The 27526-nt window shown below is 36.0% G+C and overlaps 1 protein-coding gene across 1 annotated transcript in view; it reads left to right on the forward strand.

The window, feature by feature from the left end:
* PSME4 (proteasome activator subunit 4) overlaps positions 1–26626 on the forward strand; it is a 101080-nt gene extending 74454 nt beyond the window's left edge. Inside the window, exons 27-47 of the mRNA XM_060168600.1 lie at positions 651–782; positions 1666–1875; positions 3290–3426; positions 4746–4799; positions 5077–5206; positions 5861–5942; positions 7151–7304; positions 7855–7924; positions 8780–8905; positions 9440–9592; positions 11466–11570; positions 12117–12208; positions 13087–13218; positions 13592–13800; positions 15578–15663; positions 17538–17666; positions 18695–18850; positions 21744–21912; positions 23649–23782; positions 24472–24610; positions 25088–26626. Of these exons, the coding sequence (XP_060024583.1) occupies positions 651–782; positions 1666–1875; positions 3290–3426; positions 4746–4799; positions 5077–5206; positions 5861–5942; positions 7151–7304; positions 7855–7924; positions 8780–8905; positions 9440–9592; positions 11466–11570; positions 12117–12208; positions 13087–13218; positions 13592–13800; positions 15578–15663; positions 17538–17666; positions 18695–18850; positions 21744–21912; positions 23649–23782; positions 24472–24606 (2595 nt within the window). The 3' untranslated portion in view covers positions 24607–24610; positions 25088–26626. The remainder of the gene's footprint in view (positions 1–650; positions 783–1665; positions 1876–3289; positions 3427–4745; positions 4800–5076; positions 5207–5860; positions 5943–7150; positions 7305–7854; positions 7925–8779; positions 8906–9439; positions 9593–11465; positions 11571–12116; positions 12209–13086; positions 13219–13591; positions 13801–15577; positions 15664–17537; positions 17667–18694; positions 18851–21743; positions 21913–23648; positions 23783–24471; positions 24611–25087) is intronic.
* The last annotated feature ends 900 nt before the right edge of the window (positions 26627–27526 follow it).

The raw sequence follows: 27526 nt of genomic DNA on the forward strand, positions 1-27526 counted from the left end.
GAAAATCTGACCCTTCTCATTAAGAGTAACTCAGAATAAAAAGTTTAAGTCTGCTGATTATGTTACTGAACAAATGCATATCAGTTCCATTCAGTCTCTCCTTTATCAAAAGGATATTTGAAGCAGTGTAACTTTTTTTTTTTTTTTTTGGCTTTGTTGTTGCTCGCGGGCTTTCTCTAGTTGCAGCGAGTGGGGGCTACTCTTTGTTGGGGTGTGCGGGCTTCTCGTTGCAGTGGCTCTTGTTGCAGAGCATGGGCTCTAGATGTGTAGGTCTCAGTAGTTGTGGCACGCGGGTTCAGTAGTTGTGGCACATGGGCTTAGTTGCTCCACGGCATGTGGCATCTTCCCAGACCAGGGATCGAACCCGTGTCCCCTGCATTGGCAGGAGGATTCTTAACCACTGCGCCACTAGGGAAGTCCCTGAACCAGTGTAACTTAAACCATGGATATGGTTGGTGGTAATTTGCTTTCCTTCTGATAAAAAGATTATCATTTACTCATTTTTGTTAAGTTATGTGCTTTGTTATATTTTTCTGTTATTACGAAAACATTTAAATTACCACTGCTTTGTTTTAATGATTCATTTAGAAATTGTTTTGTAGTTTGTCTACCATTTAATAAAAGTCATCTGTTAATAACTGTTTCTTTAGGTCAGAAATAAGGCCCAGCAAACATTTTTTGCTGCCTTGGGAGCATATAACTTCTGTTGCAGAGATATCATTCCCCTGGTTTTGGAGTTCTTACGGCCTGATAGGCAAGATGTCACGCAACAGCAGTTCAAGGTATAGGGTTTTTTGTTTTGTTTTACTACGAAATTTTTCAAACGTAGAGAAAAGTTGAAAGAATTTCGCAGTAATGGAATTGCTGACCCCCAAGGCAGATGTGTAATTCAAGAATGTTGTAGAGGATCTAACTCATTGGGTGATATGTTGTCGACCTTGTGGAGAGCAGTTTAAATGGACAAAATCAGACAAGTCAAGTAAGCTTAAAATTGGAAACTGTCTATTAGGTCAGTAAAATTGAAGTTACAGTGATCTTATAAGAACTGTAAAGAGGATTAGAATCCAGGGTGGTTAGGAAGTCAGATTGGAATTGTTCAGGAAATAAAATGTTTTGGTACTAATAGCTCTTTTCATTAAAATGGGGTACCTTAGAAAGAGGTACCTACTGTCATCAGAATCATTCTGATTGATTGAGCTCCTATGAGTAAAAAGTACACAGTATAATTAAGTAACCTAGTTTTTATATACTTAGAGAAATACTTGGCAACCAGATTTAACCACAATTTTTAAAATTATTTTGTATGTTATACCCTAAAATGCTAAGAGTGACACATTTCACAGCCTTTATAAATGTAGTAGAGGAGAATTAGAATGGAAGCTATGTCCGTAAAAGCAATATCTTCACATTTCTATATTACCTCATTAATAGCCATTCTTTGAGCTAACCCTCTGTTAAATGACTTAGAGAAAATATTACTGGATTGCACTTAAGTGTCAAATTCAAGTTTCTAAAAGTAACGTGTTGAATGTGGGGACCTATTTTATAACCAGTACCAGGCATTTAAATAATCAGTGTTTAGTAAATTTGAAAACAACATGTAAGTGAGTTGGCTACAACTAAACAGTGCCTCTTGTTTCCCATATTGATCATTTTTTCCTGCAGGGTGCCTTGTATTGTCTCCTTGGAAATCACAGCGGTGTATGCTTGGCAAACCTTCATGATTGGGACTGTATTGTACAGACTTGGCCAGCAATTGTTTCTTCTGGGCTTAGCAAAGCAATGTCCCTGGAAAAGCCATCAATAGTGAGGCTGTTTGATGATCTTGCAGAAAAGATTCATCGGCAATATGAAACAATTGGTTTGGACTTCACAGTAAGCAAAATCATTTTTTTAATTCAAATTTTAGTGCAAACACTGCCTTGTCAAAATGCTATTATTTTCTTGTGTTTTTTTAGTAATCATATTCTTGGCATTTGATTCTAATTTTTTTTAAAGCATTTGTATTCTGTTTCCTTTTACTGCTTTAGTGATCATTACTATAGATGGCAGGGTAGAGTAGGAAGCTGGAGCATGGCCAGGAGAGAACTAGGTGGTTTTCTACCAAGAGGCCACAAAGTGTTATTACATTGTTGCATTTACCATTATCCCCTGTATGTCTGCAGCCTCATTTTTCAAAGAGTTGGTTATATTTTAGGAGGTCAGTTCTACTAGTCAAAGTCACAGAAGATTGACCACAGGGTTCCATAATTTATAGTGAAGATTAAAATTGGATGATTTGACAAATGAAAAGGTAAATATCAGGTTCAGTGGAGCTCAAATGGGGAGAGATAGCAGATCATCATCCAAGAATTTTCAAACTCCTATTTACACACCCATCAGAATTGGGGATGGGTAGAAGAGGTGTGAGTGTGGTTGAATCCCCCTCTTTTCTGCAGTATTATTTTTGACGTCCATACTCAGTTGTTTTTTTTGTTGTTGTTTTTTGTTTTTTTGTGGTACGCGGGCCTCTCACCACTGTGGCCCCTCCCGTTGTGGAGCACAAGCTCCGGACTCGCAGGCCCAGCAGCCATGGCCCATGGGCCCAGCCGCTCCGAGGCATGTGGGATCCTCCCGGACCAGGGCATGAACCCGTGTCCCCTGCATCGGCAGGCGGACTCTCAACCACTGCGCCACCAGGGAAGCCCCATACTCAGTTTTAAAAACCACTGTGCCACCAGGGAAGCCCCATACTCAGTTTTAAAAACCATTGCTCTAAATGTATTCCTTTTCTGCAAAACATACTCTTGCTATTTGTAACTGTTGTTAGATTATGCTTTCTTCTTTAAAATTTTTTAAAAATTGACATGTAATTCACCTTTTTAACACAACAGTTGTGTGCTGTTATATACTATTGTGAATATATATATATATATTTATTTATTCACAATAGTATATTCTCAGGGTTGTACAAACATCACTACTCTAATTCTAGAACACTGTAATTACTCAGAAAAAGAAACCCTGTACCCAATAATTTTTTTAAATTAGTTTCTATTGGAGTATAGTTGCTTTACCTGTATCCAATAATAATTGCTTCCCATTCATTCCCCCATACCCCTAGCCCCTGGAAACCACTAATCTACCTTTTTTCTCTGTGAATTTACCTATTATGGACATTTCATCTAAATGGAATTATACAGTTTGTGGCCTTTGGTATCTGGCTTCTGTCACTCAGTATATTGTTGTGAAGATTCATCCGTGGTATTTCAGTACTTCATTTTCCTCCCTGGCTTTTCTTTTTAATAAGATTCCAAAGTCATGTGTCGGAATAGCAGAATTACTTCAACAATCAAAAAACCCGTCTATCAAACAGATAATGCTTAGCTCAGAAGAAATTAAAGAAGGACTTAAACGCCAACAAGAAAGGAATGCTGATGCCCTAAGGTAATTATGAATGCCTACTTATCATGACATATAACTTTATAGTAGGTTTTAAATATCTCTAAAATATAGATGCACTGTAACTACCTAATGAAATTTACACATTGATTCTGAAGAGATACCAAAATGTTAAGAGGTAATTATTGTGAAGATCTCTGATTGTCACTTTCAGCTATGGAGGTAGAAAACACCATCTCACAATAAAGTTATCTTATTTATTTATTTATTTATTTAATTTGGTTGCACTGGGTCTTAGTTGTGGCAGGTGGGCTCCTTAGTTGCAGCTCAAGGGCCCCTTAGTTGCAGCACACGGGCTCCTTAGTTGTGGCATGCGAACTCTTAGTCGCAGTATGCATGTGGGATCTAGTTCCCTGACCAGGGATCAAACCTGGGCCCCCTGCATTGGGAGCGCGGAGTCTTATCCACTGCACCACCAGAGAAGTCCCTAAAGTTATCTTAATATCGTATGTTTTTTCAACATGAATTGATTTTTCTTGTAGTACACATATCCCACTCATTAAATCTTAAATTCAAGTTCAACACGTTTGTCTCTTCATATCTCTTATAATAACTTTTTGATCGATAACATTTATACAAATTTGTTACTAGGATATTAGTAAACTACCTTTAGATTTTTGGGACCAAAGCACTTCAATGGTAACACTGAAGCAGGAGCCTTCCTAACTTTATTTTTTTCTTTGCCTTATGAATATGCTTATTAATTTTTTTCTAACAGTTCTATATAAATAATAAACTTTATAGCCTACCTCATGTATACCTGGGTTGTTATATAGGTAGACCACTCCTAACCAGTTGATTACTACTCACAAATTTACTTTTGAATGTCCACTCAGGAATGGTTGAGTTGCTCAGTGTACTTAGCACTTTTTTTTTTTTTCCTCTGCCTTTCATTTTCTTTTCCCAGGGTTACGCATCTGCTTTCACTCTGGCTTTCTTCTCATCAGACCCTTTATAGTCTGGTGATGAGAAGAGGAGGGTGAATTTGGCCGGAATTTGAATTTATATTACATTATTTGATGTTCATCTTAGTTTTTTTTTGTTTTGTTTTGTTTTTGTGGTGCGCGGGCCTCTCACTGTTGGGGCTTCTCCCGTTGCGGAGCACAGGCTCCGGACTCGCAGGCTCAGCGGCTATGGTTCATGGGCCTAGCCGCTCCGCGGCATGTGGGATCTTCCCATACCGGGGCACGAACCTGTGTCCCCTGCATCGACAGGCGGACTCTCAACCACTGTGCCACCAGGGGAGCCCCATCTTAGTATTGTATTAAAACAATACCTTACCTGAATTTTTTTTTTTTTTTAAGGAACTATGAAAATTTGATAAACACTTTGCTAGATGGTGTGGAGCAGAGAAATTTGTAAGTGCAAAAATATATTTTTTTAATTCTCAAACTTTTATCTTCAGTATTATAGGAGGTTTCTACCCTGAAGGCCATGAATGACTGTCAGAAAAAGTTGTAGTCTGATTCATGAGTTTAGAAAGTATGGGGCTGATGATAGGAGCAGTATTTTTCAATATACCTATTTTGATTCTTGGGAAACTTAAAATTATAATGTTTCAAATACAGGGTTGTTTTTTTAAAGTGATTTTATGAATGATGTGTTTTGTGATTTCCCCCCTCCGCCCCTTTTCAGGCCCTGGAAATTTGAACATATAGGCATTGGGCTTTTGTCTCTACTTTTGAGAGATGACCGAGTGTTACCGCTTCGTGCCATACGTTTTTTTGTTGAGAATCTCAACCACGATGCAATTGTAGTTCGAAAGGTAGATACTTTATTTTAGCTATAATCTTGGGTTTGAAAATTCTTGCCTCACCTGATATCTTGAAGTGTATTGATTTGAAATCTACCTCTGTTGGTTCCGAGATGATAGTAATTCATCCAACAAATATATGAGGAGGTGTTCAGGTACTGTGCATTTCAACACTGGAGATGTAGCGGGGAACATGTTTATAGGTTAATTGGAAAGATTGACTTTAAAAAATTAATTACAGTTATAACATGTTACAGGAAGGGAAAGGTATCTGAATGATACAACTAGTTGGTTGGTTTTAACTTGAAAACTGTTAGAGGTAGGGTACAAGATGGGGCTGACCTGACCTGGCACATTGAGAAAAGACCCTTAGGAAGAAATGTTTAGGCTGAGATAGGAAGAATGAGCAGGAATTGGTTTAACAAAGAAATGATAAAAGTGTTTTAGGTAGAGACTAGCATGGATGAAGGTTTAAGAGTAAGAACTGCAACTGACTCAGTCCAAGTCAGAGTTAGCCCTCATGTGGCTGTGCTGCCAGATGTCAGTGAGTGAGGTATTTCTCTGCTTTGGAAAGAAACAGAACCCAGCTTCTGCTTTTGATCAAGGGAGCAACCATTTGAGACGTTTAAAATTTTGATATATGTACCTTACCTGCTTCTTTTTTAGATGGCAATCTCAGCTGTTGCTGGTATTCTTAAGCAGCTAAAAAGAACCCACAAAAAGCTGATCATCAATCCGTATGAAATCAGTAAGTGCTATCAAACGTAATGAGCGGTGCTTCTCAGTCAAACTTGGAAAGTTTCTTTGAAATGTATAAATTACAGTTCTTGATGTCAAGTATTTTTCTATACAAAGTATAGAAGTATAGGAAGATTTTAATACGAAGTGTGAAATAATATTATAAAGGGAAAACAGTTGACTTAGTAAAAACTAGTGATAGCAAGTATTTATAAAAATAGATGGCTGTTTATGTCTTTATAATACATAAAATGTGTAGCTTTATGTCTTTATAATACATAAAATGTGTAGTTTTTACACACTCTGGGTACACATGTCATCTACTTACTTATCTCATCAGCTAAGCAATTATACTAGTTATTTATCAAACTGTATTTCAAAGGCTTAAAATACCATTACCATTTAATTCATCAATATATTAAGTGTTTCTTCCTCAGTAGTAGGATTAGGGGCAAGATTAATTTGATTTTGGAGGGAGAAAAACATCATTTTTATTACTTTGGCTATCAGTTTTTTTTATCTCTGATAACTCCTGAGATATTCAAACAGCTGTCTTCAGTTTACCCGCAGCCCCATTTTGGGAGGGAGTGTAGCTGTGCACCAACTACCACCTTTATTTTGGAACACTATAAAATGGTGTTAACTAAATGTGGGAAAGACTTTCATTTCATTATACTCTCTACTACTAATCTTGTTTTACCCTCACTTGAAACACATGTTTGTAGGTCTCATATTAAATGAATATTTAATGGTCCCAAAAAACAAGTGTGTGTAGGTGCATGTGTACGTGTGTGTGAGTGTGTGAGTGTGTGTGTGTGTGTGTGTGTGTAAAGAGAGAGAATGTCAAAGTGTACACATGGTGAAATGTTAAAATTGGGGGCATTTGGTTGAAGAGAGTATATGGGAATTTGTTGAGTTCTGTAATTAATTAATTCAAACCTAAAAAGTTTGAACAAAATTAATCCTTTTAATTTTGGTAAAAGGGATGAAGTATGGATCAAACTTGACTTTCTCCCCTCAAATAACTATCCCAACACCATTTAGTGGATAATCCCATCTTTCCTTCTCTGATGTGAAATGCCTCATATGTATGTGCTTTTGCCTTGAGCGAATTTTAACAGAGTCTTGTTATGAAGATAAACTCACACTAGCACTATTTGAGAATAATTATTGCACAGTTATTCTGAAATTCATGAAATGTAATTGTCTTTTCCTTAGGTGGATATCCTAAACCCACCCAAATTGTTGCTGGTGATAGACCCGATAATCATTGGTTGCATTATGATAGCAAAAGTATACCAAGAACTAAAAAAGAATGGGAGTCAAGTTGCTTTGTGGAAAAAACTCACTGGGGATACTACACCTGGCCACAGTAAGTTGCAACTTGCCATGCACCTTATTATTAAACAACTTATCTTTGATATAATTTGTTTTATCATCTGGATTTCTAGGGAGGTTCTGAGGCAGTTGAAGCAGTTAGAGGTACTTTGTCACCAGAGATACACAATCTCTAGCTTTTTCCGTCTTCCCTCTTCCTCTTTTTCTTTGTTCTTGCCAGTGCTATGCCTCATCCTGCCTCTTTCCTTGTCTTTCCACTGAAACCCTTAGACTTCCTTAGTCCACCATTATACATCTAAGGAGTTTGTTAATAGTTGCTCTAAGTTATATTCCTACCTATTAATACTACACATGTCTAAACCAGCCCCAAGAAATACTTATTTGTCTCTTATTGACACCAATAATGTATGTCATTAGGATGCAATGACCTAAGATTTTTAAGGTGGAAGACTGAATGATATGCTCGTAACCCACAAGTTAGCATCTCATTAGAGTTCATTAGAAGTGCCTTCTAATGCTTTCTATCCAAGAAGCTCTAATGTTGTTTCCTATGTGTATTACAAATATAAACTCTTACTGTGTAGGAATATGGTTGTTTATGCTGGTGTCGAAGAGCAGCCTAAGCTGGGCAGAAGCAGGGAGGATTTGACAGAGGTAAGCATTTAATTTCACCACGTGTAAACACTTACCTGGTTCAGATGCATCTTACTTTTGGCCCCTGATTTATATTTCAAACTAAGTTCATGGGTTTTTTTCCCCCAATTTGTGTATTGCAGCATAAAAAATAAGTATTGGTAAATGTGCGCTCCCTTATTCTCCCCAACCGTCCCCGCTTCTGTTAGGACCAGTTAGCACAAGTCTTCTATATCTAAGGTCACTCCCAAGTTACTACCTACTTAGCACTCGGGTACTGGCTTTAATTTTTTTATTGCGTATAAATGATGGATACTCAGTAAATAGATGTTTGTAAATTTAAGTTGGAACTTCTTAGTCTTTGTAGAACTTCTTTATCATTTTGAAAGTTGATGAAGGGCTTTTAGGTTTATGTCTTCCTTAATTAAGTTAATGTTGTAGCTTTTATTTTCTAATTCTGAGCAAAGTTTACCTTTTAACTGCTGATATTTTATAAATATGGAAATAATTTGCTGGGGTTTGGTTTGCAGTTTGGAGGATTTTCCTAATTTGCACAGAAATTGGCACAATAGCATTAAGTCTTCATTTCTCAAGCAGAACATTTTTGGTTTTATTTCTCAGTTTGAGAAGTGGAATCCAAACTTGAAGAGCTGAAGGAAAACTTTTAGCTATTCTTAGGATTTAGCATTTTTAGGAGGCAATATTATTTTGGTTCCAGAAAGGCTCTATGAGAACTAAAAATTCTTTAGAATAGAACAAAAATAAAAACTTACTGTTGAGTTTCAAATCTTTATGGTTGAATTTTAATGTTTTCAGAATCATGTTTTAAAATAGATTTTAATCCCTGAATGTTGTTCTTTTTTTTTAACTTTACAGGCAGAACAGATTATATTTGATCATTTTTCTGATCCTAAATTTGTGGAACAGTTAATTACTTTTCTATCTTTAGAAGACAGAAAAGGAAAAGATAAATTTAATCCTCGACGTTTTTGCCTCTTTAAGGTAACTATGTTATTTACATACCCTTTTCATAAAGCTTAGTGACTGTCAATTTGTAGGTTCATAAGTTTTAAAGTATTTGTTCAAAGTTTGAGTTTAGTCATCTGTTATCTTTATCTAAAATGACTCTGGAAGTAATGCCTATCATATTCATCTTGGCTTAAGGTCTAGGACTCAAAAAAAACAAGCTTTTTAGTATTTATCTCTAATATTTGTAATTAGCAGTAGAAGCAAAAGACCAAAACCCACAAGACTATGTGCATTTCATGTTTATTTGATTTTTTTTGAGGTGTGTGTGATATTTTTAAGGTTAGAAATTAATTTTTCTTTCATTGATCATATTTTAATGTAATGTGGCAAATGACAGTGTTTTTACCATTTTAACTTACAGATATTGTTAAAACAGTTAAGTTCTATAGGGGAGAATATGGAGTTCTTTAAGCACAGTAGTAATAACAGCAAACAAATATAAGCATGTGATACTGGAGATGCTATTCGTTTGAGTACTAAAGAACTTTCTTATTTTTATTTGCGTAGGGTATATTCAGAAATTTTGATGATGCCTTCCTTCCAGTTCTGAAACCCCATTTAGAACGTTTGGTTTCAGATTCACATGAGAGCACGCAGCGATGTGTTGCAGAAATTATAGCTGGTTTAATCAGAGGCTCTAAACATTGGACATTTGAAAAGGTGATGTAATTTGTATAGTGCATTCCCTCTTAAAGCTGCATTATCCATTTATGCAAGAATTCCCAACGCGTTAGGTATTAACTCCTAGCTCAGTCCCTCAGCCTCTGCCACCACTGTCCCTCTGCCAGCATTCCGGTGCCACCTCGGGCTGGCGGTCCTCAGGAGGGAGCAAGGCGACAGGTGGCCGGGCGGGCGGCTGATGGGGGCAGCGGCGGGGCAGACAGTGGTCCTATCTGCTTGTCTTGTCTCCATGGGGTTAGCCCGTGGTGCTGTGAGCTCTAAGGTGGACAGCAGGTTGTGTGTTTATCAGAATATATTCACGGCTGCGTCGAGGGCACACACATCTTTTAAAAAAAGAAAAAGATGTTAACACCTAAAATATGAAATGTTTAACTTTATATTGCTTTTGAGTATAGGTCACAAAGTCGTGGTCTGTAGGTGGCATTGAATGTCTTTTAAAATCTGAATTATTTTCTATCCTGTAAAAAGGATTTTAGTTTCTCTTGAGAAATGGGAAGATTGTGGAATACTGGCCCCGCATTGCTGCACTGTATCAGTTGGCTGGGGCTGTGCGTGGGTTTCTCCCTTCCTGAGGCACTCTCTAGCCTCTCATTAAATCTTTTCTCTTAGCCTCTGTGCTAATTTACATTACTCATTTGGTCTCGTAGATGGTTTGAGTTTGATAGCCTTGTTTTGAGTATCCGTGTTTTTAATTGTAAGATTAAATTTTACATATCCACCCTAAGGTTAGTTTCTTAGCAAGATGCACTAGACTGAAAATAACCTGGTAAAATGTCCAGAATGCCTGAGTAAAAGGTAGGCTGCCATTTTTCAAAGAAAAGATGCAAATATTGTTTCTGGTAAACTTAATTACACATACATTTTAGGAGGATTATCAACACTTTTTAATATATTAATTTAGTTATACATATTCGAATCATGTATTAAAGTATTCGTTAGTTTGTAATATTGCCATTTTCCTGCTCACATATGAAACAATTTTATTTAAACGTGTCCATACATATCCTTGTCATCCTGTCTCTGTCATTTTTGAGTTACCTCATTTCTAGAACACGTCTCCTTTCCGTATAAGTTATTTAAGATATTTTTCTTTGTATTCAGTGCCTAGTGCTACCACTGGAAATTTTATCCCAAGCCCTCTCTCCCCATTTGTCCTACATAGGTCCTTTTGACTAAAGTATAGTCCATGGACTTGCAGCTTGGGCATCACTTGGGAGCTTATTAGAAAAGTAGGATCCCAGGTCCCACCCTGATCTAATGAATCAGAATCTGCGTTTTATCAGGATCTCAAGGTGATTTGTGTTCTCACTAAACTGTGAGAAGCAGTTTAGTGTTTAGACACATATATATATATTCACAGTCTCTCTATAACTGAACACTTTTAAAATGCTATTTATAGTCATCCAAACTTGGAATTTAAAGGTTATACTTCAGGCTAATACTAAATTGTATTGAAAAGTCATTGGTTCCTATATTAGGATTCAATCAAGTGACCTCCATAAGCATGCAAAATACAGAGATGATTGAGGTTTTGTTTCAGCCCAGTGTACTATGTCAGTCCAACATTTAAAGAGAGAACTTTTTAACAGTATGAGAGATTTTGTAAGAAACCATATAAAGTGTCTCCTCTTTTCTGATTTTTGTTTTATTTTTTTGGAAAAAGATGGCCTTATTACCTGGATATGTATCATGGTAACATGGTGAAGTTACTTTCTTGGATTATTTGGGTCTTCTAAGAAATAAAGGAAGTATCAGGTTGTGTATTTGTATGTGTGTGTTTGCAGAAAAGGATAGTTGAAGAAAAATGTTCTGAGTATCATTAACTTTTTCCTGTGTATTTTGTTTTGAGTAGGTGGAGAAGCTTTCGGAGCTTTTGTGTCCTCTGCTTCGAACAGCATTGTCCAACATTACAGTAGAAACTTACAATGACTGGGGAACTTGTATAGCAACGTCCTGTGTAAGTTCATTTTTGTGTCTCACTGATCTATTCAAACTGTTTCATACCATGTCTCAAAATGTGTAAAATCTCATTATACCTCTTGAATCCTGAAATTTTATCATCTTACATGACTGGAGATGGTTCTGTTTAGCTTTTTACATAAGCCTTGAGTGATAACTCTTAAGTGATTGTTATACCTTCTCTGCCATGGTAATTGCATTTTTAGATTAAATGACAAGTCAAATCCTATATCTAGAAGTGTAACTTACATACAGTAAAAGCCAGATGAAACAAGGTTATAGGTATTATTTTTGACACCTTTTATGTCCAGGGCAGTTATACTTTGATTTAAGAGAGTCCATTTAGCTAACAATTTTCTCACTGTTAGTCTTTCTAACATGAGCTATAAGAATACATTTGGATTTGACTTGCCTATGAGTTTTAGTTTGATTTTCTTCCTCTATACTTATATTTATTTATATTTCTAAAATAATGATGTCTGATTTATTTGAAAAATTGTATGACCTCTGTTTTAATTGCTGCTGCTTTATCTTTTCAACACAGGAAAGCAGAGATCCCCGGAAACTTCACTGGCTTTTTGAGCTACTGTTGGAATCACCACTGAGTGGTGAAGGAGGATCCTTTGTAGATGCATGGTAAATAAGAAGGAAGCTGATGAGGTTAACAAAAGATTTTACAACAAAAGATAACATCTTTGTTCTTTATGTATAAGTAGAAGTGAAATGTCTGTACTCCTAAAGGCTACATAATGTAACACTGTCTTCTGGGAGATGACCATAGTTCAATTCAATACAACATATGAGTCTAAATACAGTTATTTCTCAATTGAGAACAAGTAGGAGAATTGGAGGCAGCCTGAGCAATTCAAACATAAAGTAGGTCCAGCCTACTCTGCTGTCACATCTTTTATATCAGGACTGCTTTTTTGTACCGTGACAGTATTACTAACTTCTTTATCACATGTTCTAATTTTTCACTGTTTCCTATTAGGAAAGAAGATAGTAATCCTTTTAAGGAAAAATATACTTGGGCATAAGGAGCTACAAAAATTACTGAACAAGAGAACAAAATCTAGATAATCCTGTAACAAGAAGAATCATTTTTTTATTATTATTATTGATTAGTGAGGAAACTTCTGATGCTTAGAAATTAACTCAATGAGTATTCTAAAGTCAGTGTTTCCTTTGATTTTATAGCAGTGGATATGAAATGAGATACAGAGAAAATGATGTAGAAAAATTAATAAAATCTTCCTAAAGGTGCTATTCTAGATTGTTAGTTTGGAAATGAAACAATTTTAAGTGGAATACAAACATCATTAATCTATACTGTCAACATGTAAAAGCAGGACTTCCCTGGCGGTCCAGTGGTTAAGACTGCACTTCCACTGCAGGGGACACGGGTTTGATCCCTTGTCAGGGAACTAAGATCCCACATGCCACAGAAAAAAAAAAAAAAAACATGTAAAGGCAGAGAGGGGCACTAACACAACTCTACTGTGCTTTACTTTTAGTCGACTCTATGTCTTACAAGGTGGCCTTGCCCAGCAGGAGTGGAGAGTACCTGAGCTATTGCATAGACTACTGAAGTACTTGGAACCCAAACTCACCCAGGTTTACAAAAATGTCAGGGAAAGAATAGGGAGGTAGGTATTATTTTCTCTGTGGTGTGGTATACCTCTTGAGTTCTTTTTATCAAATTTTAATGTCTAGTAATACATACTGGTTATGTTACTGTTAAGTTTCATGATAACCTCTTCTTCAGATTTTGTTTTATGTTGTATTGTGGGACATTAGACAAGAGTCTCTGAATGTAAAATAGAATGGTAGTGTGCTCACAAGCCAGTGGGGAGTAGTCGCCACACTGTAGTTTTTAATACCTCAGAATTGTGTGCACAGGCACAAGACCCTCTCTAGGGATTGTCTTGGGAAAATTTACTTTGGTTGGGTTATACTTTTGAACCTTAGTTTTATTGATAATGTGGGATCTCTTCTTATTATATGTATTTTATTTTACAGTGTGCTGACCTATATATTCATGATAGATGTTTCTTTGCCAAACACTGCACCAACAGCATCCCCTCGTGTCCCTGAGTTTACTGCTCGAATTCTAGATAAATTGAAACCCCTCATGGATGTAGATGAAGAAATTCAGAACCATGTTATGGAAGAAAATGGAATTGGTGAAGAAGATGAACGAACCCAGGGCATTAAACTCTTAAAAACTAGTGAGTGGCTAAACTTAGTAGAAACTCCCTCTAAAAACAGATATTTTAGATTATCCTATTGACTTCTCCCCCCTCCCGTTTTTATTATGGTAAAATGTACATAATATAAAATTTATAGCTGAGTGGCATCAAATATATTTACATTGTTATACAGCCATCACTTTCATCCATCTTTATACTCTTTTCATCTTGCAAAATGGAAATTCTGTACCTTAAACAATAACTCCTCATTCTCCCCTCCCTCAGCCCCTGGCAACCACCATTCTACTTTGTCTCTGTAATTTGTCTATTCTAGGTATCTCATATAAGGAGAATCATACAATATTTGTCCTTTTATGTCTGGCTTTTTTCACTTTGTGTAATGCTTTCAGTGTTTATCCATTCATCTGTTCATGGACATTCAGGTTGTTTACACCTTTTGACTATTGTGAATCATATTTTTATGAGTATTAATGTAGAAGTATGTTTGAGTCTCTGCTTTCAATTCTTTTGGGTATTGAAAGCAGAATTGCTAGACCATGTGGTAATTCTATGTTTAATTTTTTGAGGAGCCACCAAGCTATTTTGCACAGTGGCCGCACCATTTTACATTCCAACCAGCAGTGCAGAGGGGTTCCAACTTTTCCACATTTTTGCCAACACCTTTTATGACTATAGCTCTCCTTATAGGTGTGAAGAAGGTATCTTGCGGTTTTAATTTGCATTTCCCTTATGACTAGTGGTTGAATATCTTTTCATTGGCTTATTTTCCATTTTTGTTTCTTCTCTGGAGAAAGGTCAAGTTCTTTGCCCATTTTTGAATTAGGTTGTTTTGTTGTCGTTGAGTTGTAGTTCTTTCTATATTCTGGATATCAGTCCCTTATCTGAAAATGATTTGCAAATATTTTCTCCCATTTTGACTCTCTTGATAGTGTCCTTTGATGCACAAAAGTTTTAATTTTAATGAAGTCTGATTTACCTCTTCTTTCTTTTGTTGCCTTTGCTTTTGGTGTCGTGTCTAAGAAATTGTTGACAAATCCAGTGTCATGAAGTTTGTCTCTTAAGTTTTCTTCTAAGAGTTTTACAGTTTTAGCACTTACATTTCAGTCTTCAGTCTACTTTGAGGTAATTTTTGTCTATGATATAAGATAAGGATCCAGCTTCTTTCTTTTGCTTGTGATACCCAGTTTCCCAGCATCGTTGGTTAAAAAGACTGTCATTTTTTTCATTGAATAGTCTTGGCACTCTTGTTGAAAATTGACTGGCCATATGTGTGAGCATTTATTTCTGTGCTCTCTGGCCTATTCAGTTGGTCTCTATGTCTGTTCTTATGTCAGTACCACACTGTTTTGATTACTATAGCTTTGTATTAAGTTTTGAAATCTGGAATTGTGAGTCCTCCAACTTTTCTTTTTCAAAATTGTCTTGATTATTGGGGGTTCCCTGTTGTTTGTATATCTAAAACTTTTTCAAGGATTCTAAGTATAAACAACTAACTTAGTCATCAGTTTTGCTTTGTTAGGATTTTTGAAGGCTAGTTTTAATTTTTACTTTGAGTGTTTGTAGACCATTAATAATTTGCTGATTCATTCTTTGAGGGTGGCTTCAGTCCCCTAGATTAGTTGATACCATTTGTTATGGATCCTGTCACACTGCTGATCTAATTTGTGAAGTAACACAGACCTCTTTCTTTACATTGAAGAGCTATCAGAGTGGCTGACACTAGCATAGAATCACTCTACTTTGTAGTCTCTAACTGGATAGCAAAGACTGACTCTTTGTGTTTGTTTCCATAAAGTATTGAAATGGCTGATGGCAAGTGCGGGAAGATCCTTCTCTACAGCAGTCACTGAACAACTTCAGCTTCTACCTTTGTTTTTTAAGGTAAGTTTATGTCTGAAATTAAAAATGCATCCCCTTTTGACCTTCAAAAGGAATTTATAATTATCATCAGATGGTTGATAGGTTTTCAGACTGTGTATGATTTGTTTTCATCTCTGAAAGGTAGAATAGTCACAGGAAAATCATTAGGTGTTAGTGGTTAAATATTTGTTGAAATAATCTTTCTAATTTTAGGTAAGAGTAGGTTCTTGACAGTTACATGAAAAGTCTAAAGACAGAACATTGTTTCAGTGAGAGCCAGTTTTCAAGTAATAGTTTAGGAAAATATTGATAGCTTTAAAAATAAAAAGCCACAATGACATTTTTGAATATAGCTATTTCTGACTTTTTAATTCAATGTATAATAAATTTGAAAATCAAAATGTTCAGTATATTGTATTTATTTTAGATTGCTAAATGGCACTATATATAGTTGGTTCTAACAAATATTTGCAGGAAATAACTTGTGTCTGGTAATCATATTGAAGTATTATTTGATGCAAGATATAACCTGAGGTGGTTTTAATTATTCATCTCTCCAGCCAGTGGATAAAGCTAGTAAACTAAGATTATATAGTAGTTTCCAAAATTATAGTTGGTAGTGATGGCTGTGGTTGGTTGTGGTTAGGAAAACAGTCTGGTCTTACTGCAAATTGGGAAGGCTTGGCACAAACATTACCACTACTTGACAATTATTGGTCAATACAGTTATTATTTAAGATAGAGGGCCCTTGTTACTGTTTATTTGCAAATGGCATGCTAAACTTTTCATCTGCCATGGTGTATTTTGTCTTTAGGAAATTTCAACAAGATAACACTTATGGAAATTTTCAAAGGATTCACTACTAAAATACTTTTTAAAGTGCTCTGTAGGGCCTGATACCCATGGATACCTTTGGGATCTTTTGGGATATAAAAGGGGACAGTAGCCATTAGTGTATAGATAGGTCTTTGTTACTTGTAGGTCCTTGGTGTAGATATGGTTTGTCTTTAGGGCAGTGGTGCTTAAACTTTTTTCCACTACCACATACACAGTGGTATGGAACATGGTCTCATATGTTCGTAAATGGGTAATGTGCAATGAATGTTGGGATAGCTGGAGTTCCACCCTTTTTCTTCACTCAGAAGAAAGTCAGAAAGCAAATAGTATATGAGAATGAGGTTGATAGGATGATTTATTTGAATCCACTTGAAATTTGCAGAAAAATGTGTATCATTAGATTGCTGTACTGCATAATTTGCTAGTGACGGGCCTAACAGTTAACCTGAGTATACAAATATTGAGGTTGAGAATCTCCTTTAGGCCTTCATGGTAAGTGGGATCTGGTATATGCAGGCATCAAATAGTTGGGGAAATGTGAGCACTACTGAATATATTTTAGCTGTAATGAATTTTTATGTATGATGTCATTACAGGTTTTTAAAATAAGAGACTTTATCTTTCAGAGATAAAAATAACTTTTTTGGGGGTGGGGCATGCTGTGTGGCTTGTGGGATCTTAGTTCCCTGACCAGGGGCTGAACCTGTGCCCCCTACACTGGAAGCACAGAGCCCTAACAACTGGACTGCCAGGGAATTCCCGAAAATAAAATATTTATGGATGAAATATGTCTGGGATTTGCTTCAAATAATTTAATTGGGGGATGGGGAACTACAGGGGAGCAAAAAAATGAAAGGATTAGCCATGAATTTGTCATTGTTGAAGAAGTGATTGATTCATGGGGATTCATTATACTATTCTCTAGTTTTATGTATGTTTGGATTTTTCTGTAGAAGTTGTTAAAATTAAAAATGTAATTTCTTTTATGTAAGGATGCCTTTGTACTTATTGGCTGTTTTTCACTTTATGTCTTTGGTTTTTTTTTGTTGTTCTCTAGATTGCCCCAGTGGAAAATGACAATAGCTATGATGAACTGAAAAGAGATGCAAAGTTATGTTTATCACTAATGTCTCAGGGGTTGCTTTACCCTCATCAAGTGCCTTTGGTACTTCGGGTGCTAAAACAAGTAAGAGTGTATATCAAACACTTATATCTTTGGTTTACAATTCTAAGAATTTCACAAAGTCAGCTGAGGTACACACAACACCTGCATTCATTTTGAATCTTCTTTTAGTTTGAGAGGAGACATATGTTGACCAAAGAAACAGATTTAGAATCTGTACCTGGCTCTGCCACCGACTTCTTTGACACTGGGCAGGTCACTCAACCCTAAATTTTCTATATATGTAAAGAGCTAATTATTGAAGCACCTTGGATACAAAGTGCTTATGAGGGAGGGGGTGGGCATTCTCTTTTACCATTTCCCCTTTATTTTATTCACTTGTATTTTCTGATCTGTGGTTGAAAGACCTAAGTGAGTATATATTTTCTGGCTGCATTTTTATTTATTTATTTAATTTATTTTTGGCCGTGCCACAAAGCATGTGGGATCTGTGGGATCTTAGTTCCTCGACCAGGGATTGAATCTGTGCCCCCTGCAGTGGAAGCATGGAGTCTTAACCACTGGACCACCAGGGAAGTCCTGTGGCTGCATTTTTAGTGTACTATGTGCTCAGCTTTATGTAGGTTACACATGTGTTATATAATATAAAAAATGGACATGTTCCCATGGTTTCCCCTGAAAGATATTTTTTAACAGCCTCAAATGGTATTTTTTTGCAGTAGAATTTAGTAGTTCTCAATTTTGTTTGCTTTCATTACCCTACCAGCTACTATCAAAAGTAAAATAAAATAATGTGCAAGCGTTGGAGGATTTAAGAGTAATTAATTATAAATAATTCTTCTAAAATTGACTTTTATCTGTGTTCCTTTCCCTTTACTCTCAACCATTCATTCATACATTCAGAATAACTAACTTTTACCTGAAATAGCTTGTGCAACCTTTTGTTTAGAAGGAAGTATAAGATGAGCTTGCTCTAGCTATACCTGTAAAAGTAGAGTTATATTGGAAGTCTATATTATTTGTCATTTCACTGTCATCTCATGTTCTTGTCAGCACTGTTTTCATTATTTCTACTAATTTCTCATCCACAGACAGCAAGAAGCAGTTCTTGGCATGCTAGATATACAGTACTGACCTACCTCCAGACCATGGTATTTTATAACCTCTTTATTTTCCTAAACAATGAAGATGCAGTTAAAGACATCAGGTGGCTGGTTATAAGTCTTTTGGAGGATGAACAGCTAGAGGTAAAATTTAGGCTATAGCAAACCGAAATTTAATAAATTTAAAGAAAGCATTATGGCACCTCTTTTAAGAAGTATTTACACACTGATATGTAAAGTAAAAGTAACTTTAATTTTAACATAGCCCTATGTGATTAGTTTTGATACCCCAATCATTTCCTGTAGTACAGATGGAAACAAACATTGGACACGTTCTTGTTCTGGCTTCTCTTTGCAATTGGGCAGATAACATTTATGAACCAAAATTTTCTTAATCTATGAAATTGCAGGTGATAATACTCTACTTACCTTACTGATTTTTAAAGGGCTAATAGGAATGTGTATGAGAGCAGTTTCAAGAGAATGAAAATCTACACATAGGTGCTATTATTCAGTAGATTTAAGATAAGATTGTTGTCCCTTTTTATTTTCCTTGGTAGAGAAATTAAAGTCAGCTTTTTTGCTGAAGTAGCATTAAATAAGATATAACTGTCTAAATTGGCCTTAGGTAAAGAAAATGTAATTGAAAATTTTGTGAAATGTTTGCTTATTTTATTTTATGGACTTTATGGGTTTTCCATATAGTGGAGCACTCCCAGTAATTATCTGTATTTTATTTGAGAGCACTGAAAATAGATTTGTATCCCTAGGAAACTGAGAATGGAAATTTCTCCACCTCCCTTATGAATCTATGCATTCTGCATTCCAGCTTTCTTGTGTTCTGGGAGCAGATATGTCCAGTTCCTAGGGTACTCACCCAGTGGTTATAACTCTGACAGCCTTTGATTAAAATATTTGCAGCTATCTGTAAATTTTTTTAGACTATTCTTATTTTTTCTTCATTAAACTTAAAGGAATGGAAATGGAAAGGTGGAAATCTCAAAAGTCAGTGTTTCCTACCTTTAAATATTATAGCTAAACGGACTGTTTTCTGGACCTTGTTTTAGAACATTTTTATAGATTATTCTTGTATTTTATTCCATGTAGTAGGCTTAAACTTAGCTGTTACTATAAACATAAGCATGACATTTATTAAAACTATCCGTTTTAAAACATGTGGTACTGAATATCAGTAATAATTAGCCAGAAGTATTCATGATAATATTGGGGAAAAAAAACTTTGTGGTAATCTAAATGAGAAATGTTTAAAGAAAACTTTATTAGATTTAAAGGAAAATTTTTAGAAATGTTGGGAAATTTTTTATAGATAAAAAGCTAAATACCTTTTCTGCTTACCTTGTAAAGTTAATTATTATAGACATGTACAGACTGACCCTTGGAACAAAATATCACAAAAGTAGATGCCACTACTGGGAAAGAGAACAATTCAGTTAGAGGTGTTTGGGTAATTCGATAGCAGTTTGGAGAAAAAAAAATAGATTAGAACATTTCACACTGAAGTGTATTCCAGATATAGTATAGATACACCCCCACCCCCACCCCAGCACATACTTTTTACTTAGAGAAAGTAGGAGAAATGAATTTGGATATTTATGTGAACTGTGAGCCGAGAATGACATTCTAAGTATTTAAGTCAATAGATTTCACAGATCCAGAGATGGACAAATCTGACCACAAGAATATTAGAAACTCATCAGTTTAATTGGTCAAGCATCAAACTAGAGAAAAACATAAGACCATTAAGACCTTGAGGAGTAGATGGTGGTGGTGGTATCATACATGTATGGGTGAAAACAATATAAGCAGTAAACAAAAGTCAAACCTCTCTTAATGACCAGAGAAATACAAACTTAAAACAATGAGACTCTTAGTTTCATGTCCTCCACCCACCAAAAACAAAAATGTGTAATAATAATAACCAGTGTTGGTAAGTTAAAACCTAGTATTCCCATTAGTTTTGTATCATAGTATATGTTAGCACTGGCTTTTTGAAAAGGAACCAGTAGCCACAAAATTAATAGTACTAAATTGGAGATACATTGAAATTTAGTAATCCCAATTCTTAGAATTAGCCATGTCCTAAGAAAATACATTGCAATATGGAAAAATTATATAAATTAAGTGTTTGTAGCATAGTAGTGAGAAGTTGAAAGCATTCTAGTCAATAGTTGAGTATAAAAATAAATCATGGTATGAAAGGAAATAATGCAACCAAGTATGAAGTAATAAAACATTTTATAATGTATTTCATATAATAATGTAATAAGAGTAGCAAAGAATATGTTAAGAACCCCCAAACTGTCACATTGAAAAATTTAAGAAAAAGTCTTTTGAATGAATAAGTAGCAAAGTATTTGAGTGTTTTTTTTCGAATTATTATTGCCTTTCCTTACGACTATTTAGCAGAAATTTTTGTGATATATTTGAGATAACTTTTTACAGCTTTTTTGTCTTCCCAAAACTTGAGTTCCCATTTCAATTTGAAATGGACTGTTAATCACTCTTCATTTAGTACTTCTATAAACTGTATTTATAGTCTGACAACAGCCTGTGAAATTCATGAGTTAAAATGGATATAAATCTCTACTATGTATGCCAATTATAGAAATTATCCTGTATCTTTATTACCAGTGAAAACAACAACAGCAGTTGTTTTAAGAGATGTAGAGTCTAGGAAAATTGTATTTTAATGTTAGGCTCTGGCACTGCTTTTACAGTTACACCCCAGATAAGAACTATCAGTCAGTGAGAAAATAATTAATGTATGGAGAAATTTAATTTTGTATAGCATGGTTAACCATTAAACTTTCTGTGAACCTGGTGTAGTGACTCATCCATCTTGAGGCCACAGACCCTTTGAGAATCTGATGAAATCTCTATTAAGAAACTGCAAAAGAGCATTTACACAATTTGTATACAAATATCAGGGAAAATCCCCACCCCAGTTCCCTTACCACTCTCTTCACCTCCCCAGGCTTAGGATCTTGGCTCTAATGGAAGTGATTGTCTTCTATAGGTTCGAGAAATGGCTGCTACCACCTTAAGTGGTCTGTTACAGTGTAACTTCCTTACCATGGACAGTCCTATGCAGATTCATTTTGAGCAACTTTGCAAAACAAAACTACCGAAGAAAAGGAAACGAGACCCTGGTTTTGTAGGAGATCCGAATACGATTCCTTCTGCAGGTAACAAGACTGATGGAAAACACCTTTTGGGAATTAACCAGGCTTAACTCAACAAATATTTATCGAATGCTTGTATGTGCCTAGGTCTATGCTAGGTACCGGGAATAGCTGACCCTGCTTTTGAGAAGCTTTGCATATAGAAGGCAAGACCTGGGGTGTAAAAGCTGAAATTGAGAGAGGTACAAAGGAATGTGTACATGGCTGCATACAACTATTGTAGTAAATCAAGCCTGTACCCACCCACCTGAAATCTCTTTATAAAGAGAGGTATCCAGAATTATTTTGGAGGATCTAAAATATTTGTTTTTAGAATTTATAACTTATGTGTAAATGTACTAAGAGAAAAAAAATAAGTAAACAAAACAAGCCTTGCTTTCATTTGGAGAGAGGAAAATCATTACTTCCCTAGGCGTTTGATAGAGGGTGAGAGCACTCATTATTCTACAGGAGCTTCCACTCTAATTGAGCATGAAGGTAAACAAGAGAATGAGATCTGATGACTGTGTCATGTTTAAAGAGAAATTTAAATGTGATTGCAAAGAAGCATCCGATCTTGCCACTGTTATCTACAAATAGTCACAAGAATGGAAAACATAGACTATTAGTAAGTGGGAAGCTGACTGAATTTGCAGAAAATGCTTGGAATATGAAGCTCTTAAGTACTGATTATAGCAAGGTTTTAATTTTGTTTTTAATTTCATTGAAGTATAGTTGATTTACAGTGTTGTGTTAATTTCTGTACGGCATAGTGACTGTTATACATGTATACATTCTTTTTCATGTTCTTTCCCATTCTGGTTTGTCACAGGGTACAGAGTATAGTTCCCTGTGCTCTACGGTAGGACCTTGCTGTTTATCCATCTTGTATTTAATAGTTTGCCTCTGCTGACCCCACACTCCCAGTCCTTCCCGCCTACCCCTCCGCCCCGCAACCACAAGTCTGTTCTCTGTGTCTACCAGGGTTTTGATTTTTGCTATTACCTAATAGCAATTTCCAATAAAATACCAGTATATATCCAATTTTTTTTGCTTGAAAACTGTGTTTTCAATAATGAAGTACCAAAGTAGTTTTAGGTTTTTGTTATAACCAAATGGCATTGTTTATAACTACTCCAAATTCCCTTTTTTCTTAATTTCAACTCCCTATCCACGGCGTTCCATGTATACACATATAATAGACTTACAAACACATACATGCACACATCTTTATTAAAAAACAATGAGAATTTGAAAGCACTTTAATGTAACTTCTGTCACTAAAAAGGAAGAATAGAGGCCCTGTAGAATACAGACACATAGCAGTTCTGTTTTGCGGAATACAGACATTCCACATTCACGGTGTGTTTACCTAATGAATTGATGCAGTCTGTAGGAGGTGGTCACATCCAGAAAAGTGGGATCTAATTTTGACTGGCGATTTTTTTAGGATCAGGGATTGCACTTTCACGTATGATATGAATTGCTCAGAAAAAGCCATTACTATGTTAGTTTTACCAAATACATGACACATTTCTGGACCTAAATATAATTATGCTGTCATTGAGGGATGGCTATAGGATGTTTTTAGTTTAGCCTTAAAATCATGTTTTTGATATGTGTGCATACAGAGTCATTTTTAAATGCAGAAATTCAAACATTGGAAACAACTAGTATGATCGAAAACTAATTTATTTCACTGTAGCAAGTGCAATAGAGTCCTGTAAATATTTGCACATATATTGCTGTTTTCTTTGCAGAGTTGGTCAAACGCCATGCCGGGGTGCTGGGACTTGGTGCATGTGTTCTTTCTAGTCCTTACGATGTTCCCACCTGGATGCCCCAGCTCCTTATGAATCTCAGTGCACACCTGAATGATCCTCAGCCTATTGAGGTAAAATTCTCCCTTGTTAGTTTCTTTGCACATATATTATCAGTGATATTTTGTAAGAAACCATTTATACTAATCTCTATACTCTGGATCTTCTGCTTTGATAAAGCTACTACTCCTACCTCTGCCAGATCCAAGTTACTCATCAATAATTATTAAAATCTTGCAGAGACCCTGCTGCCTGTATATTTGAGATATTTTGGTAACAAGGAAATTACCATAGCTTCTGTCCCTCCAAGTCCAGTGGAAGTAAGATGTTGTCAGTGTTGTCAGAATAAATTTTATGCTTCTATTTCACTAGCATTTTATATCTAGGAAGTATATAACTGGGAGCTCATATTAAACAGGAAAATGTGATGGTATTATTTAGTGAACACCTGTGTTCCTACATTAAACAACTTGGAAGACCAATGACCTTGTTCTTTGCACTTTGATAAATAGATGTAAGTATATATTGAAACTGGTTTAATAATGTGGTACGAGTTCTGGTCGCTTGTCCTGAATTGCAGCTAGTACTAATTCTAAAGAAGTAAGCTTGGTGGCTCTTTGACGTAAGATTGGTTTATTGGTTTTGTAGCTCTTGGTGAAGTGTAAGATCTGAAGTCTAGAAGGATTGTTATTTAGCTAAAGGTATCCTAAATATAACCCTGGCGAGGTTAAAATAAAATGTATGTGGGTTGCCTACTCTACAGATGACTGTAAAAAAGACCTTATCCAATTTCCGAAGGACGCACCATGACAACTGGCAAGAACACAAACAGCAATTCACTGATGACCAGCTGCTTGTTCTCACCGATCTCCTCGTGTCACCCTGCTATTATGCATAGAAAGGTGAGGCAGCAAAGTTTAAAGAAGTCTGGCATCCTCAAATGTCATTGGTTTGATAACTGAGAAGCGGGTATTCCTAAGTTTTTTCTTTCATGACTTTTACTATGGCCAGTGGAAGTTAAGTTCCCAGAGCATTTTATCCTTTCTTCTCTGCTTTAGGTATTAAGCAGAGAATTGATGTGACTGCTTTTGGGACTATATACATGAGTGGGCTTATGGTTAGATAAAAGAAAAGAGATTTTACTCTTAATTGCCTCCTGAGTGGGGCCTGGCCATTTTGGGTTGTCGTAGGGATTCTAGGTTCTACAGTTGTGAAAACATTTCATCTGGATTCTTAAGTATTTATCATCCATTCTGTATTAAAGAGGGAGGACCCAGAAACCTTTCTACTGAGATAGGATGAATGAAGATTTCATTTACTGGGCTCTTAGAGTTGGATGTCCTGTTGTCTAACTGAAATTTTTTTCCTCCTTGATACAGATGAGTAGTCCTCACTTCGAGCTCTTTTCATCAAAAATTCCAGATCCTCAGGTACCATCTGTGGTGGCTTTCTGCAGGTTTTAAAACCCTGCCTCTGTTGAGCTCTCATCATTTTGGTGGTTTCTGTGTTTGGTCTCATTAGTCTGCGTTCCACAGGTTCTCAGCTGCCATTTGATTTCCTAACTTGTCCAGAAGTATTTCCGGAATATTAATCACTTTTTCTTTGAGGCATCAGACAAAGCCATAATGTCTCAGACTAGAGATAATTACCCAGTATGATCATGGCATCCAAGACCAGACAGAGTCTAGGAACTCATTACGTAACAGTTTACTTGGAATGGAGAAGGCCCATCTGTAATAACAGATCCTGTCATTTCATTCATCTCAAATTATTTTGAATTCTTTCCAAATGGCCGTGGTATTTAGATGGTAGTAGGCCTGTGGGCCATAAATCTGAAGCCTTGAGAGGCTTGGGTCTGGAGAGCCATGAAGAGGGAAGGAAAAGAGGGCAAGTCTTGAACCCAGCCAAGGACTTGATGGATTGCTCGACCAAGACACAGAAGTGAAGTCTGTGCCCACGTGTTTCCCACAGACTGGAGTTTTTGGTGCTGAATAGAAGAGCAGTTGCTGAAAAACTAGGGGTTTGGTGAATAAATTTTTGATTGATATATATGTATACAATGTGTGATTTTGCAAATAAACAGCAACAACAATAAAAACCCTGACTGGTTGATTTTTACCTGTATTCTTTGCAAATATTGTTTGACCCTCTTTGAAAACTGTTACACTTGACTAATGGAAGTCTGCTGTGTTTGTGGAAATTCTGTAACTTTTTTTCTCTTTTTAATTTTTTTCCTTTTCCTTTTTTTTCTTTTTTTTGCCTGCAGAATCGTTGAGACTAATAAGTCTTAATATTTATTTGACTTGTTTAATAAGTGTTACATAGATGTAAAAGACTGTATAAACTGTAGAGATAGCATTGGCAAGACTTTGTACAGATGCAACCTCTTACACAACACCATTGTGTAATTAATTTGTAAAGATACACATATAGCTCTTTATTATAGTGATTTTTTTGGCTTTTGTACCAATTGAATGCCATTTTTTTTGTGTTTTAAAATTATTTTCTTTATCTTTTCATGTTACAAAAGCTGAGGTGTGGGTTTTTTGAGTTTATTTATCGTTAGAATGTCTGAACTTTTATGTAACTTTTTGTGCGCATCTCTAAATGCGAACACCACATGTTTGCCTATGACCAGTTTATAGAACTCAAGGTATCTTCTAGGTTCAAGTAATTCACAAGTTGGTGAATGTCATCTTGCAGCCCGCCCTGTACAGTCTTCCTTAAAGGAACACTACGGTATATTTTTTAGTATCTACTTGCTGAATGACTCGATACAGACCTAAGCACAGCAGAGGTCCTGGTACAGTATTTAAGTGTCAGCATACACAGGCGTAATCCCTGTATAGTGTAGTGCCAAACTGATTATTCCAATTGTGTAACTAGTTTAAAACCCAATAAATGGATTGTTTTTAACACCTGGCTTTTGTCTTCATTACAAGGAGAAGACAGTTCTGTAGCCAGTGACCCTCATGGATTCCTTTTGCATTCATAGATCTGGATCCGTAAATTCATGCCCTCCGACCAGAGTGAATTATCTAGATCAGACCTGTCCAGCACAATAGGTCATAGCCATGTGTGACTATTTACATTTAAATTAAATAAAAAATTCCTCAGTCTCAATAGCCACATTTCAAGTTCTCATTAGCTACTTTTGGCTAGTGGTTACCCTGTTAAATAGGCAGGTGAATGTTTTCATCATCACAGAAAGTTCTGTTGGACAACACTGGTCTAAATGATTGATTCTCAAATTGATGGGCCTAGAATGTGAATTTTAATTCATGCCCCCGGCTCATGATATTGATGCCTGGTCCTGAAACCACAGTTTGAGCAGTGAGGTTTTATGTTGTATTGACCACTTCAATTTTTCATAGCCAAGCTGTATGAACATACACTGCCATAGGCAAGGTTCCTAAAGTGGGGAATTTAAAAAATATAAGATACTGGGCACCCACTGTGTTCCTCAGTCAGAATTTCTGTGGTTGGGACTCAGGCATCAACGTCTTTTAAAAGCTTTAAAAGTCTTTTAAAAGCTCCGTAAATGCTTCAGTTGTGCAGCCAGGATTGAGAACCACTGGTGACGACTCCTAAGGCCCACTCTAGGCCTAAAAGCGGGGCACCTTAATCACATGCCCAATGTGATTCTGATACCAGGCTTAGAAGTTGCTTATTACTTTGATACCCTAACTGGTTATATTGTGAATTATTTAATTCCTAAATTTTCTATCGGGGGCCTCAAGAATGAAAAGGAGGAGGGAGAGAAAAGGGATGAATGGCCACTATTGTCTAAATTCTTAAATGGATTTTGCATTCAAAAG

The sequence above is a fragment of the Lagenorhynchus albirostris genome, chromosome 13 (assembly GCF_949774975.1).
Source record: "Lagenorhynchus albirostris chromosome 13, mLagAlb1.1, whole genome shotgun sequence".
Lineage (NCBI taxonomy): Eukaryota > Metazoa > Chordata > Mammalia > Artiodactyla > Delphinidae > Lagenorhynchus > Lagenorhynchus albirostris.